Source organism: Belonocnema kinseyi, chromosome 7 (assembly GCF_010883055.1).
Source record: "Belonocnema kinseyi isolate 2016_QV_RU_SX_M_011 chromosome 7, B_treatae_v1, whole genome shotgun sequence".
Lineage (NCBI taxonomy): Eukaryota > Metazoa > Arthropoda > Insecta > Hymenoptera > Cynipidae > Belonocnema > Belonocnema kinseyi.
Window position 1 is genome coordinate 48,267,038 of NC_046663.1, and position 16,213 is coordinate 48,283,250.

At 24.3% G+C, this 16,213-nt stretch overlaps 1 protein-coding gene across 1 annotated transcript in view; it reads right to left on the reverse strand.

Annotated features, from left to right (window-relative positions):
- The window catches only part of LOC117176065 (coatomer subunit beta'), a 74,266-nt gene that overhangs the window by 33,409 nt on the left and 24,644 nt on the right, over positions 1-16,213 (reverse strand). Inside the window, exons 6-7 of the mRNA XM_033366069.1 lie at positions 9,463-9,801; positions 4,393-4,992 (exon numbers count right to left, since the gene is read on the reverse strand). Coding sequence (XP_033221960.1) covers positions 4,393-4,992; positions 9,463-9,801 — 939 coding nt within the window. The remainder of the gene's footprint in view (positions 1-4,392; positions 4,993-9,462; positions 9,802-16,213) is intronic.

Sequence of the window (16,213 nt, forward strand, 5' to 3'; positions counted from 1 at the left end):
TAAATTTTAAACAATCGAATTCCATAAAAAAGACATTTTTTCAATAAAATAGTTGAATCCTTAACAAAAATAGATTAATTTTCAACCAAAAAATATTAAAATTCTGCCAAGAAATGAACTTCCGGAAAATAAAAAAAATACGAATTCTCAACCAATAATGATGTTTCAGCTCGGAAAAATTGCAACCATTGTTGAACTTTCAAGCGTTAATGACGAATTTTTAACAAAATAATAAAAAATTTTTACATAAAATATGAATTTTCAAACTAAAAAGTTCATTTCTCAAACAAAAAAGGTTTTTCGGTTAAAACAAAAAAAGTTTGCAAAATAGTTGAAATTTCAATCAAAATAATTAATATTTCAACCAAATCAGATGAATTCTGTAACAAAAATATAATAGTTAACTTGTTAAATGGATAGAATTAACTAAAGATGAATGTTATATCCAGAAAGACGAATGTTTAACAAAACAGTTAAATTTTTAACGAAAAAATATGAATTCTTGGCGAAAAATATAATAGGCGATTACTTTTTAACCAAAAAGTTAAATTTTAAACTGAAAAATATTACATTTCTACCAAGAGATGGACTTTCAAAACATAAAAAAACGGATTTTTAACCAAGATCTTTCAGTTCCGAAAGAAAAAAATTGTCAACCACTTTGTTGTTTAGTTTTCAAGCGTAAAAGACGAATTTTCAACAAGCTAATCAAAATTTTAAACTTAAAAAATTAATTCTCAACCAGAATTATAATAGTGGACTTTTGAATTAAAAATTATGAATTATCAACAAAAAATTGTCAGATTTTCTTATTGGGTTCTCTCAATTCAATTCGCATTTAAGCAAAAAAAAATATGAAAAAAGGGGTAAATAGGGTAAAATTTATGAAGCCTCGAGTCCTTACGAGTCCGCTAAAAATTGTGCCACAAATTAAAAAAAAAAATAATTAAAACTAGAGTTCTTAAATAACCGAGAATTTAAGTTCCATCTACAAATTAAAAATTGTCAAATGTATTAATTTATTCCAAACCAAAAAAAAGAAGTTTTTTTCTACTTTAAAAGATAACTCTTTAACAAAATACTGAATTTTTCAACAAAATAATTTAATTTTTAACATAATAGTTCAATATTCAGCCTGAAAAGAAAAGTTGCCATAGTTTATATTTTAATCAATAAAGAATGAAATTTATACAATTGAACTTTCAAACCAGAAGACAAATTTTCTTAACAAAAATTAAATTTTCCCCAAAAAAATATGACTTTTCAACGCAAAATTAATTTTCCACGTAAATGATGCGTTTTTACACATAAAAAAGGAAATTTCAAACTAAAAAATTATTTTCTACAATAAAAAAACGCGAATTTTTAACTTAAAAAGATCAATCTTAAAAAATTGATAAGTTAATTAAAGTTCTAACCAAATGTTTAAACAAATTAGTTGAATTATTAAGCGAAGAAGAACAGGGTGGCCGTTTTAATCGACGAAACAAATTCCCTGTCATTTCCCGGTTCTGTCCCGGTTTACAAAAATTTTTCACGGTCAATGAAATTTTAAAAAAATAGAACCCTACAGCTAAACAATTTTCCACTTGAATTAATAAAAACTGAGCTGAAAATGAAAGCACTCAAAGTGGAACTGTTAAATTTTGAACCTTTAAAATTTAAATTATAAATTTTTAATCAAAAAAATGTTGCATTCAAATGTGCAATAATTTACGCGTATAAAATTAAAGGTACTAACATTTTTCAATATAAAAAATAAAACTCTACGTTATCATTTTCAATTATCTAAATTAAAAAATCAATCAATGAACTTCAAAATTATCAAAATTATATAATTTTAAGGAATTTTAAGCTATAAACATTAAATATTGAAAAATTGAACACATTTTTAAGAGAACACATCTTAAATTAGAATTCTATCATTTTCTTTTTAAATAGTTTAGTTTTTTTCTAAAATTTTCAGAAAATCCTGCAAATTAAAAAAAAATTCTTTACAATTTGGATGTATAAATAACAATTGAACATTTATTATTTGTAGGCGAGATTTGAGTAATTTTAAGAGATATGTAGACGTTTTGAAAAGATTCAAACTTAATGTAAAACTTGAAATGATAGCCTAATATAAAACAAAATGAAGATTTTCGCAGATTTTAAACAAAAAAATTAGATTCTCTTCAAGAATTGTGAAAGGCTTCAAAAGAATAAGAACATTTTCTTAAAATTACGAGGAAAATTAAAAATAACTTTTCATTTTTAAAAATTATTTGAAAAGAATAATTAAAATGTTTTTCAAAGATTTAAACAAATTTTCAAAATTTACAGACTCTTCGAAATTTTAACGATTCCAGGTTTTCTATGTCAAGCAATTCAGTTAAAGATTCTTTACCTTTAAATATTTGGTTTCAATTTACTTGTCTTAAATAAAAATTCAAATATTGCTAAATATTCAAAAATTAATCTTTTTTTTAATTAAAAATTTCAAATTGAATGGGTTAAAAATTGAATATTTGTAGACTGTAACCGTTTAAGTTTTAACGTTAAAAACTGAACATTATTAAATTTTAAACTGGTTTAAAACGTTTTGTAAAATCGCTTTTGTTCACTTTTTATTACTTAAAGTACTGATAAATTAAAAAAAATTTCTTTATTAAATAAAAATGTTTTCTATCCCAAATTTTCAACATAAAAGACTTTTATTTTTTATTTGTTCAACTAATTATTTAAAAACTGTGGAAATTGAACCAAAAAGACGATTTTTTTTTAAAACCAAAAATGATGAATTTTTAACAAAATAGTTAAATTCACTACCAAATAGTTGCATTTTTTGCCAAAAAAAGCTCAATTTTGTACTAAAACATATGAATTGGTAATAAAAAAAAACAATTTTTTTTATAAGTGGAACTTTCACCCAGAAAATATTTCGGTTAATTTTTCAACGCCAAAATATAAATTTAAAAAAAAAGTAAATTTTTTACGAAATAGCTCGTTTTCAAGAAAATAGTATAATAGCTTAATTTCTAAGCAAAAAGCTGCATTTTTATCAAAAAAGGATTTAATTTCTGCTAAAGTAGGTAAACTTTAAAATAAAAAAGACAAACTTTCAAAAAAAGAGTTGAATTTTCAATTGAAAAGTTAACGAAAAAATGCAATTTTCTATTCATTAAAATAAATTCTTATAAATTCTAAGAGAATTTATCTCTCTAAATTCCCTAAATTCAAGAATCAATCAATGCATCAATTGTCATTTATGCATCAAAATTCAATAATTTGACTTATATATTAATTTTTTAAAATAGAGCAATTAAAATTGTAAGTTCAACTTTGAGGTTTTTTCTTTATTTTGAATATTTAATACATAATTACTGCTTCTTAATGAAAAGTCAGATACTTCTAAATATTAAGTAATTCTTCTTATTCTTAATTGAAAAATTTCAAATTAAAAGGTTTAAAATGGAATATTTTAGACTAAAATAATATTTTTGATTTAATAAAAGCCTTCAATTATAGGTAAATATATTATTTTTGAAGTTATTTTGAAATTGAAAATAGTTTATAAAGTTTCAATCGGGCGCTTATATTTGTTTAACTCGTAATACTTTCGAATTGAAACAGTTTAATTTTTAACGTTAAAATAGTCTTCTAAAATCAATTTTTATTTACTTTTTAAATCTTATAGTACAGTTCAATTTTAAGAATCATTAATTAATTCATATTTACATTTGGTGAACTAAAAATGTTTTTCATAAAAAATATTCGATTTTGAACACTTCTATATTTTGATTCTTTTAAGTCTTTTAAAAATAAATCAAACATTCTTTGAAATTAAGAAGTACGCTTAAAAATTAAAAATCTAAAATGGAAAATTTCTAAAGTATAATATTTTTGAATTACGTATTATAAACTGAACTTAATAATTGAAAAATATCACAATTTAACTAATTATTTAACAAAAAACAGTTGAACTCAAAGAAAGTTGGACAGATTTTTTTTATTCATAAAATTCCCGGTAAAAAAATAAACGATTTTAGGCTTCCAATGTCAAACAATTCGGTATCAAATTATTTACTTTTAAATATTTGTTGTATACTTAACCAATATTTTAAACTTAATAAAAGAATTTAATAACGAATATATTATTATTTTTAAATTGAAAATATTTTATAAAGTTTAAATTAGACACATTTTTTTAATGCGTAAGACTTTCCAATGGAAACTGTTCAATTTTTAACGTTAAAATCTGGAAATTCTTAAATTTTGCATGGTATTAGAATCGTTTTGCCAAATCATTTAAAAATTTAATATTCTATTAATTAAAATAAATTCTGAGATTAATGTTCTTAAATTAATATAACCGGCTCAGAACTCTAATACCCCCCCCCCCCAACTTACTTTAATGGTAGGAAAAGCCGAGGCTGGAATCTGCTTTTTGCTTTTCTCCTTCAGAAACTGCTCAACTTTCAGAGATTCTCGGTAGCCAGGAAAGAGATTTTCATACTGTTCAGGATCTGCCAAGCTCTGTCCAGCTTTCTCGCTTACTGCTGAAAGTTTTTCCTTCCAAATCTTGACAACCGCCGAAATTTGACTTGGTGCGTATGCCCTGGCGAAGAAAGCTGCCTCAGGAATTCTGTCTGTCTTAATTAAAATATCTAAACAGTCGTCCACATTGCCAAGAAGAAATTTCGACAAAAAGGAAATATTGTTTTTGCCCGTTTCGTTGGCAGCATTGCCTAATTTTTCGATCATACTCGCATTCCCGGTACTAGTTGCTAGAAGGAGCAGCCCTCCAAAATCTTGTGCCTGATGCAAGCATTCTTGTGCCAGACGCAATTTGCCTTTCTGGGTGGCAAGGGTCGCTAATTGTCTCCATTTTTGTTGACTATTGGCCTCCTTGGCAAGGGTGTGTGCTGTTTCGAGATCGCCCAATGCAAGAGCTAATTCGAACCTGTGTTCAGGATCTGTCGATACTGCGAGAGCTTGCTCTTTAAAGCCCTGTTTAAAAAAAAAAATATATATATATATTATATTAATAATGAGGGTGGAAATTGAACCCTTAAAGTGCATTGTGGGTGTTTTACACCCCAAGAAATTTTCAAACTCTTATAAACCATACTTAATTCGAAAAAACTGAGTGTCACCATCTAGCTTTAGTTGGAGACACTAACTTTAAGTAAACTCATTTAGCATACTGCGTCAAGCGTCAGTCTGCTAGCAGCAGCTGCTGAAGTGGAGATAAAAAAATGGTGGTGTGCAAATGAAGATCTGTTTTGAAAGCACCCATTTTGCAATATTTTTTTTATAAAAGTACACTATTTTAGAAGTATAGTCGTAAATTTTCAGGGTAAAATAATTAAAATTGCGGGAGTTATGAATTTTAAAGCAAAAAACCCATTTTTTCACTTTTTTCACAAAATTTTTTTAACAAATTTGAAATAAATAAATGGCTATAAAACCAACTCTACCTTATAGAAGATACCTTAAAATATATCGGGTAATTTTATTGTGACAAAATATTTAATAGGGGTTAAACAATACATGATTAAATACGCTTGGGTATTTATCACCCACGATGCACTTTACTGTGATTTTTACCATGTATGCACTTTGAGGGTCGAAACATCGAAATCTAAAGCTAAATTTTTTTCCATTTGAACTAATAAAAACGGAGCTGCAAATTAAAGCACTTGCAGTGGAACTCTTAAATTTATACACTTTTTAAGTGTAAGTTTAAAAGTTTTTAATTTAAAAATGTTGTATTCAAATGATCAATTCATTTATACGTATGAAATGAAATCCACTAGCACTTTTAACTGATCAGTTTTAAATTAAATGCAGTTAAACTGTCAAATAAAAATTTTACTTTTATAAATTGTAGATTTTAAAGATTTAGACTCAGTTTCAAAAATATGAATCCACTTTATCACATTCAATGCTCTAAATTGAATAATGGATCAATACATTTAATTGTTTTATAATTATATCGTTTTAAGTAATTCGAAGCTAGAAAAATTAAAAGTTGAACGATTACATTTTTTAAAAAAGTGTTAAAATCCTTAAAATTCTTCAAAGTTTCAATTATTTTTAACATTTTTTCAAAACCTCTAAACATCTTTTTAATGATCCGAATTTTTCTACAAATTTGTTTAAAATCCTGTTCAATTAAAAAAATTTCCTTAAAATCTTTCACATTAATTGTTGATAATTTTGTAAATCTTTGTAAATCTTTTTAAATTAACTCTTAAATTCAATTTTTCAAAATAACAAAAATCTTTAAAATTTTCCAAGGGAATGTTCTTATTCTTCTGAAGCCTTTTAAAATTATTAAAAAGCTTCTAAACTTTTTGATAGAAATCTGTCAGTGTTTATATTTTGTTTTAAATTATAGTATAAGTAGACACTTCGATTAAATTATTTAATACCATTTCAAATTTTGAATTATTTTGAATTATTTCAAAACCTCTGAATACCTCTTCAACTTGCTCGAATTTTTCTATGAATAATAGGTATTCAATTGTTAAATATACATAAAAATTCAATCATTTTAGTTATAAATTAATTTTTCTGAAATAAAATAATTAAAATTGTACCGTTGAAAGTTTAGATTTCTTGTTTTGCAAATTCGGTTTATAATTACTTTTTTTAATGAACAGTCAGATATTTCTGAATATTAAGTAATTGATATTTTTCTTAATTGAAATATTTAAAATCGAATGGTTTAACAATGGACTCTCGTTAATGATACTTTCGAATTAAAACAGTCTACGTTTGAACATTAAAATCTGCAAATTCTAAGATTATAAATAGATTCCGAATCTTCGATGTCAAACGCTTCTAATTTTTAATTGTTTAAGTTTTTAAAACTGATTTTATCAAGTGAAAGATTTTCAAATTACCCATCCTAAACTGAATGCTATCATCAAAATTGAAGAAGGATAAAAATTTAATTAAATATTTAAAAATCGGTTGAAATAAAAATTATAAATTTTTAAAATAAAAAATTGTAAATTCCCGGTCAAAAAATAGATTCACTGTCATTTCCCAGTTTTCCCGCTTTCACAGTCTAGCATTTTCAGCCAAAGGAGATAAGATGAATGATCAACAAAAGAGTTGTATTCTCAAGCTAAAAAATTGACATTTTTTTAGAAAATATTTGAATTAAAATCCCGAAAAGATGGATTTTCATCAAAAAAGTTCAATTTCAACTAAGAAAAATGAATTTATAATCAAATAGTTAAAATTTCGATATATTCTAACAAAAAGTTAAATTTTCAACCAACAAAAATGAATTGCCGAGCCAAAAAGACTAATTTTCTATCAAGAGACAAATATTTGCTAAATTGTTAAATTTTCAACAAAAGAGTTGAATTTTTAAGCTAAAAAGTCTATTTTTTTAAGAAAAAAATCGATTTTAACCAAATAAATAAATTTTCAAATCAAGAAGACCAATTTATAAGCCAAAAACATTATTTTTTATAAAATAGTGGATTTTTTAACAGGACACAATGAATTTTCACCAATAAAGTTAGTTTTCAATTAAAAAAAATGAATTTTCAACACCTGAGTTGGAATGTCAAAACAAAAAAAAATTATTATATGCAATCAAACGGTTGAACTTACAAGCAAAAGAGACGATTTTTCAACAAAAAAGTTGAATTTTTAAATAAATAGTTTAATTTTCAACCGACAAAGATGAATATTGAAACCAAAAAAAAAGAATTTTCAGCCAACAAAAAATGTTTTAAATTTTCAACCCAAAAAGACAAAATGTTAACAAAAGAGTTGAGTTTTCTAGTTAAAAAGTCGATACTCTTTACAACATTTTTTGCTTTTAAAGCCGAAAAAGACAAATAGTTAAAATTTCAAATAAAAAACAATTATTTTCAAACAAACTGTTCCATCTACAACCAAACAGTTGAACTTCCAAACAAACAAGATGACTTAGCAAAAAGCTTAATTTTTAACCAACAAAGATAAATGTTCAAACCAAAAAAACTGAGAAAAAAATTTATTAAATTTTTACGCTAAAAATACCAATTTTTAACAATAGTTGAATTTTCAAGCGAAAAGTTCAATTAAAAAATAAGTAGCTTTTAAACCCAAAATGAAAAATGTTTAAGTAATAAAATTGAATTTTCAACCAAACAGTTAAAATTTTCAACCCAGAAAGACCGATTTTCAAGCCAAAAGCATGAACTTTCAACAAAAAGTTCCTTTTTAAGAAAATAGTTGATTTTTAACATAAAATTTCCATCGTCAACCAAAGGAAATTAATTTTCAACCAAACAGTTTCATTTTCAACCAAATAGTTGAATTACAGGTTAATTTTAAAACAAAAAATTGCATTTTTCTCCAAATAGGTAGTTAAATTTTGTACCAAAATAGTGGAATTTTTAACAAAAAGTTGAACCAATTTGTTAAAAAATCATCTTTACGTTGCAGATACAGGGTGGCCATTTTAATTACATGAAAAAAAATTTAAGCTAGCAATATTAAAAATTGAACGATTACATTTTTGTTGTAAACTGAACACTTCTTAAATTAAAAGTGAAATTATTTTCATTATAGTTTAAAAATCCTTGAAAAAGCTTCAAAATTTTAATTCAAAATCTTGAAACATTTACATGTTATTTTCCGTTTATTCAATTTTCTAATTATTTTGACATTTTTTCAGAACTTTAAGACAGCTTTTAAAATTATTTAAAATCCTACTTAAATTTTTTTATTATTAAACAAAAAATATTTCCTTAAAATCTTGCTTATTTGAATATTCGTTTAAAATTAATAAAAAAAAAGTAATTTTCAATTATCCTAGGATTGTTAAGAAAGTGTTTTTAAGACTGTTGGATCCTTTCATATTTCTTAAAAAGCTTCTAAATTGCTTGTTTTAAATTATATGAAATCATTTCAGATCTTCTAAATATTTTTCTAAGCATCAAAATTCTACCATTTTACTTGTGAATTAAATTTTTTGAAACAGAAAAATTAAAATTGTAAAGTTTGAAGTTTATTTTTTTGAATAATGAAATATTTTTAAATATTAAGCAATTGTTATTTTTTAATGAGAAACATTGCAATTTTTAGACTAAAACAATAAACTAAATTTCATAAAAGCCTTTAATTGTGAATATAATATTTTTAACTTATTTCAAAACTTGAAAATAGTTTATAAAGTTGAAATAGTCTAACTGTTAACATTAAAATCTGGAAATTTTTTAATTTTGGACTGTTTCCAAATCGTTTTGTAAAATAAAATTATTATTGACTTATCAATCCTTAATGTACAGTTCAGTTTAAAAAATAATTACAATTTATATTCGATTCTATTAATTCAGTTAGAACTTAAGCCAAAGAATGAAAAATAAGATGATTAAAAACAGGTGAAAAAAAAAGAAATTATTTTTGTTTTAAGGAAAAAATGAGAAATCTGGAAATGAGTGTAAAGTATGTAAATATGAAACGAACCTGCTTCTCCAAAAAGTGCGCAACTCTAGTCCGATGCTCCTTCGGGACTGTTGGCAGTACTCTGTCAGCGGTTTCAAAGTCTTTTCTCATCACGGCTGTCTGATATTCCAGGACGGAAAGTAAAAGTGAGTATGAAACAATAGATAATTCCTTGTCGCAGAGATACAATCTGTTGTCTCTTGGAACGTAACCAAGCAAGTACATTGGTCTATCGAGGTGCGATACAATTACAACTTCTCCACCCACAAAATAGTTCACCCTATTTACACTATTGGTGTATATAAAGCAATCTCCAACCCATAAACCAGTTTTCACAACTTCATTCATCTCGGCAACCATCTGAAAAAGTAAATCAATTTTCTAGAGCTTTTCTTCGCAAATATAACAGGCCTCACACGTCCCGATGGAATAAAATTAAGGGACCAAAGGGTACTTTTTTGTCAGACTCTTATAGCACTTTGCGCTCAAAGGGTAAAAAATGCAGGATAAATTAATTAGACTTTAAAACATTTCAAGTTAAATTCAAAAGAAAAATCGAACAAAAGTGAATTTCGAATGAATTTAGAGGAATTAAGGCCATGTGAGGAGTGGGTCACGTGATCAGATTCCTAACTTACCGAAACTTTTTTTATTTCCTAATTTATTTTCACATGAAGCGCCACATCGAGTCGACAGTTTGGGATAATAAATCGGAAGCACTAAGAAAGGTGAGTCTGATCCTAAATTTGTATAATTATGAAAAAAGTTTTTTTTTGTAAATATTTTTGTTGTTGCTTTTTTCATAATAATTAAAATGTAGGACCAGACCCACCTTTTTTAGTGCTTCCGATTTATTATCCCAAATTTTCAACTCGATGTGGCGCTTTATGTGAAAATAAGTTAGGAAATAAAAAAAAGTGGTGGTAAGGTAAGAATCAGGTCACGTGATCCATTCGTCACATGACCTCAGCCTCCTGTCACCGAGAGTTAGAGTTCTTAAATTCCCAAGAATTTAAGTTCAGGTTATATAACCGAGAATATGACAGAATTTAGGAGAATTTAAAAGAATTTAAGGATTTATGATTTTTAACAATATTTTTATTGTTCAGGTTATATCAGTGGTTGAATATACATTATTTTCTAGCTCAGACATATTCAGGAATTACAGTGCTTCATTTACAAATTTAAAAATTTCAAATATATTAATTTATTTAAAAAAAGGTGTTTTTTACTTTAAAAGATAACTCTTCAACAAAATAATGGAATTTTTAACATAATACTTGAATATTCAACCTGAAATGATAATTGTCTACAAAAAAGTGTCATAGTTTTGATTTTAATCAAAAAAGAATTAAATTTATACAACCAAAGAAAAGAATTTTAAAACCAAAAAGACGAATTTCCAACAAATAAAGATTTTTACTTCAAAACTTAAATAAAAGTTTATCTAAATTATTGAACCTTCAAACCAGAAGACAAATATTCTTTACAAAAATGCATTTTTTAAACAAAAAATATGACTGTATAACAAAAAATTAATTTTGCATGAAACTGATGCATTTTTATAAAAAAAAAAAAGGAAATTTAAAACTAACAATTTTTTTTAACAAAAAAAACGCGAATTTTTAACTAAAAATATCAATCAACGAGATAAATTTTCAACTTAAAATATAAATCTTTAACAAAAAAGCGATTTCTTATTTTTTATTACAAAAAAAGTTGAGTTTCTATCCAAAAAAAGATTCCAGTTAACTCCGTAAATTCTCTTTTGAAATTTATTCTCCTCGTTTAAAAATTCTTCTTTTTAGTTAAAAATGTACGTATTCTAATTAAATAATAATAATTTTAGTCAAAAATTCATCTCTTAGGTTGGAAATAAAATTACTTCGCTGAAAGTTCAACTCTTTTGTTACAAATTATTTTAGTAAAAAATCTGTTTGATTGAAAACTTGTTTTTTTTTTCTTTGGATAAAAAGGAATTTTTTCCGTAAATTTAAGTATTTTGTTGAATTTTTTTTTAGTTGAAAATTATAATTCTTTTGAACTATAAATGTAACCATTGTTCCAGTTGAATATTCCATAATTTTAGTTAAAAATTCATCTTTTTGGTTCAAAAATTATTTTTTAATTTAGAACGTAATTATTTCAGTGTTGGTTGACAATTTATCTTTTTCTAGTAAAAATTAATTTTTGTTGTTGAAAATTCAACTATTTCAGTTGAAGATTCATTGTTTTAGTTGAAAACTTATCTTTTTTGCATAAAATTCAACTACTATTCCAGTTGAAGATTCATAATTTATGTTGAGAATTCATCAGCTGAGATAAAAAAATTTGTATTTCAAAATGTGATTCCCGTTTTTTGTTGAAATTTTTCTTTTTTAGTTTGAAATTCATCTATTTCGTTGAAACTAAATCTTTTTGTTTGAAAATTAATCTCTCTCTTTTTTAAATTTATCTCTAGCAAATAGTTGCATTTTTATAAAAAAAAAAATATGAAATTGATCGTAAAGCAAAAGAATGTTTGTTTACAAAAAATGTTGAGTTTTCATCCAAAAAAGATTCCAGTTAACTCAGTAACATCAAAAATTGAATTTTTGTAACAAACAAATAAGTTTCTACATAAAAAATTGAATTTTTAATAAAAAAGGCGAATTTTTTCGACCAAAAAAGAATGAATTTTTAACAATATAGTTAAATTCTCTACCAAATATTTGCATTTTTATCTCAAAAATATCAATTTGGCACTAAAACAGATGAATTTGTAATAAAAAACAAATTTTTTTTTTAAGTGGAACTTTCATTCAGAAAATATTTCACTTCATTTTTCAACACCAAAATATAAATTTTAAACAAAAAGTCAATTTAAAAAAAAATAGCTAAGTTTTCAAGAAAATAGTATAATAGCTTAATTTCGAATCAAACAGTTGCATTTTCATCAAAAAAAGATTTAATTTCTGCTAAAGAAAGTAAACTTTCAAATGAAAAAGGAAAACTTTCAAAAAAAGAGTTGAATTTTCAACCGAATTTTCAACCGAAATATCCGGGACTAACACTAAATAACGAAAAAAAGAATAACTAAATCATAAATTAGCAACAAGAAAAAATGGCCGAATTATAAAATAAACGAATTGTTAAATTCTCATAAATATTTCTATTGCTGTAATTTAAGTTCGACGTAATTTAAAATTTTCCAAAATAACTAATAAATTATTAATGAATGAATAATTAAATTATTCGCCTTATTTATAATTCTATTAATAGCTCACAAATTAATAATCTATTAACCATGTTCAGCAGTTCTAAGGTTTGAGAATTGAAATATTTGTGGGAATTTAATAATTGAAGTCGGTCTTGAAGTCGGTAAATTTTAGTTTCGGATATTTTTAAATTCAGGATTTTATTTTTTGTCTATTGAAAATCTTGTCGTCATTTGACATTTGGGGAATTTTATAATTCGGTAATAATATATATTTTCGGCATTTAGTTTTCATTCGTGTATTCGTTATTTTTTTTTTTTATTATTCTTTATAATTTCCGAATATCCATGCAATTTTGTTTCTTTGAATTATGTCAATTGTGCCGCTTTTTCCTATATTAAAAAAAATAATACATTAGTAAATAAATCTCATTTACTACTTGACTCTATACTATAAAGAAAAAATGATTTTAAAGGGTTTTTCATATTTATTTTGTAATTTTTATGCATTTTTCCTATGGTATATAGGAAACAATGGAAACTTTTTGACACGCTCATATAGTACTTTGCGCTCAAGGGTGTCAAATTCAGGATAAATTCATAAGAAATCAAAACAATTCCAGTTAAATTCAAAAGAATTCAAATTAATTAGATAAAATTTTAAAAATCGAAGAAATTCCATTGATTTCCAGAAAAATGAAATTAATTTAGAAGAATTTAAGGTAAACGAGAAGAATTCAATGAAATTCATAAAAATTATGGAGAATTAAAAAGACAATCCAAATGAATTGAAAACCATTTAAAAATAAAAAAAATCATCACTGAATTCAGTAAATTTCAAATTTGCTCAGAAAATTATAAGGAATTCAAAGAATTTCACGAAATACTTAAGAATTCAAAGTGAGATAATCAATCAATGACAACTTTGTAAAATTCATATAAAAATCCATTAAATTAAGTAGAATTCCGTAAATTTAGAAGAGTTCAAATGAACTAAAAAATTCTAGATAATTTCAAAGAATGTAAAAGAATTCAGGGTGAATTCCAAAAAATATTAAAAATATCTTCTAATCGTTGAAACTCTACTCATTTCTAACCAAGAAAGTGACTAATGATTAAAAAATAATTCAAGTTAAATTAAAAATAATTCAAATGAATTAGGTAAAATTGAAAAAATCGAAGAAATGCCATTGATTTTCGAAAAATCGAAATTAATTTAGAGGAATTTAAGGTAAACTACAAAAATTCAATGGAATTCACAAAAATTTATGGAAAAAAAAATCAAATGAATTGGCAATTTAGGAATATGCAAAATCTTCATTGAATTATCTGCTCAAATCAAATAAAGGGAATTCAAAGAATTTGATGAAATTCCTAAGAATTCAAATCTAGCTGATGAATTAAATGAAAACTTTTTAAAATCCATTGAATTATGTAGAATTGCGTAAAATAAGAATTCAAGTGAATTAAAAAAATTCAAGAAAATTCTAAAGAATCCAGGGTAAATTAATAAGAATTCAGGGCGAATTCAACACAAATTCCAATCTTTCGAAATCTCTAAAACTTAAATTTCTAATCAAGGAAGTGATTAATTACTGAAAATCAATTCAAATTAAAGTAAAAAAGAATTCAAATGAATTGGACAACAATTTTTTAAATCGAACAAATTCCATTGATTTCCATAAAATCGAAATTTATTTAGAGGAATTTAAGGTAAGCGAGAAGAATTCATTTAAAATCATAAAAATGCATTGAAAATTAAAAAAATTAAATTATTTGAAAACAGTTTAAAAATATAAAAAATCGCCATTGAGTCCAGTAACTTTAAATTTTGTTCAGAAAAATTTAAAGGGAAATTAAAAGAATTTCATGAAATGCCTAAAAATTCTAAAGAAGACGAGAAATTAAATAAAAACTTTAAAATTTATAAAAATCCATTAAGTTAGTAGAATTTTGTAAATTTGAAAGAATCTAAGTGAATTAAAAAAATTCAAGAGAATTCCAAAGAATTTAAAAGAATTCAGAGTAAATTAAGAAAAATTCACTTCCAAGGAAGTGGCTAATGACTAAAAAACAATTAAAGTTCAATTCAAAAGAATTCAAACTAATTGGAAACAAATTTTTTAATCGAAAAAATGCCATCGATTGCAATAAAATGTAAGTTAATTTAGAGGAATGTAAAGGAAATGAGTAAAATTCGATAAAATTCATAAAAAATAACACTGCATTTAAAAAACAATCAAGTGAATTAAACAGAAAATTTGTATAAATCCACTACATTGAGTAAAATTGAGCGAAATAAGAAGAATTTAAAAGGATTTAAAAGAATTAAGGATAAATTAATAAAAATGGACGGTGAATTACAAATAGATTGCAAAAAAATATTTGAAAACATCTTGAAATCTTTCGATGATTTTTAAAATTTTAGACCCCTCTTTCTCACGGAAGATTTTATTTTTACTAAATAGATATAAGACATATCGATTATTTTAAATGTTATAGAGATATCAAGGGATTTCTTTGAATTCAAATATGTATTTACTTATTTGACCATTTTTACAATTTTGACGATTTCCAGCAATTTCACAGGATTCAAGATTTAAAAAGTTTTAGGTTATTGCAAAGAATTGCAAGGTTTTTAAAGAGAATTTCATAAGAAATCAAATGATTTGCAATAATTTAAAAAGATATCAATAGACACAAAAGTATTTTCACGAATTTTGCAATCAGGGGTTTTTTTATTGGATTCTGAAGAGATTTCAAAGAATTCAAGAAATCTTGTAATATTTCGAAATATTTCATGGAATTTCAAGGATTTTCGCCATTTTTTTAGAGATTTTAAGGAGTTTTTAAGGTTTTTAAAGGTTGGGATTTTGAAGTTTTCAAGCGATTGCACGGAATCTCAAAGAATTTTAAGGGATTTCCTATTTCTCAAAGGATTTTAAGGGATTTGATCAGATTTAAAGGTATTTTAAAAGATTACAAAGTATTTCAATAAATTACAAAATTCTTGTGAAATTTAACTAGATTTCCAAAGCTTTTTAGGGATTTTATGAAGTTTCAAGGGATTTATTTTAATTCATATCGTACATTCTAAACAGCCTTTAACACAACGGAGAAAAAATTCACAAAATATATTACTTTTGAAACAAATACTTAAATTTTCGACTAAAAAATATAAATTTTCAAGCAAAAATGAAAGTTAAATTTTTGTTTGAAAAAATCAATTTAAAAAAATTGAATTTTGGAGAAAAAAGGTAAATTTTCAACCTAACTGACAAATTTTCAATTAAAATAAGGAATTTTCAACTAAAATAGTTGAATTTTCAACCAAAAAATTTAATTTTTCCTAAAAAAGATAAATTGTCAGTTAAAACTTAAATAATTACATTTTAGGTTCAAAAAATTAATGTTAAACTAAACAGAAGAATTTTTATCTAAAAGTATGGAATATTCAATTGGAATAAGTTAAATTTTCAGTTAAAAAATTACTTTCCATGAAAAAACGAACTACAAAAAAATTTTAGATTTTAAAATAGTGACGAATTTTCAACTAAAATGATTAGTGTTTAGCTA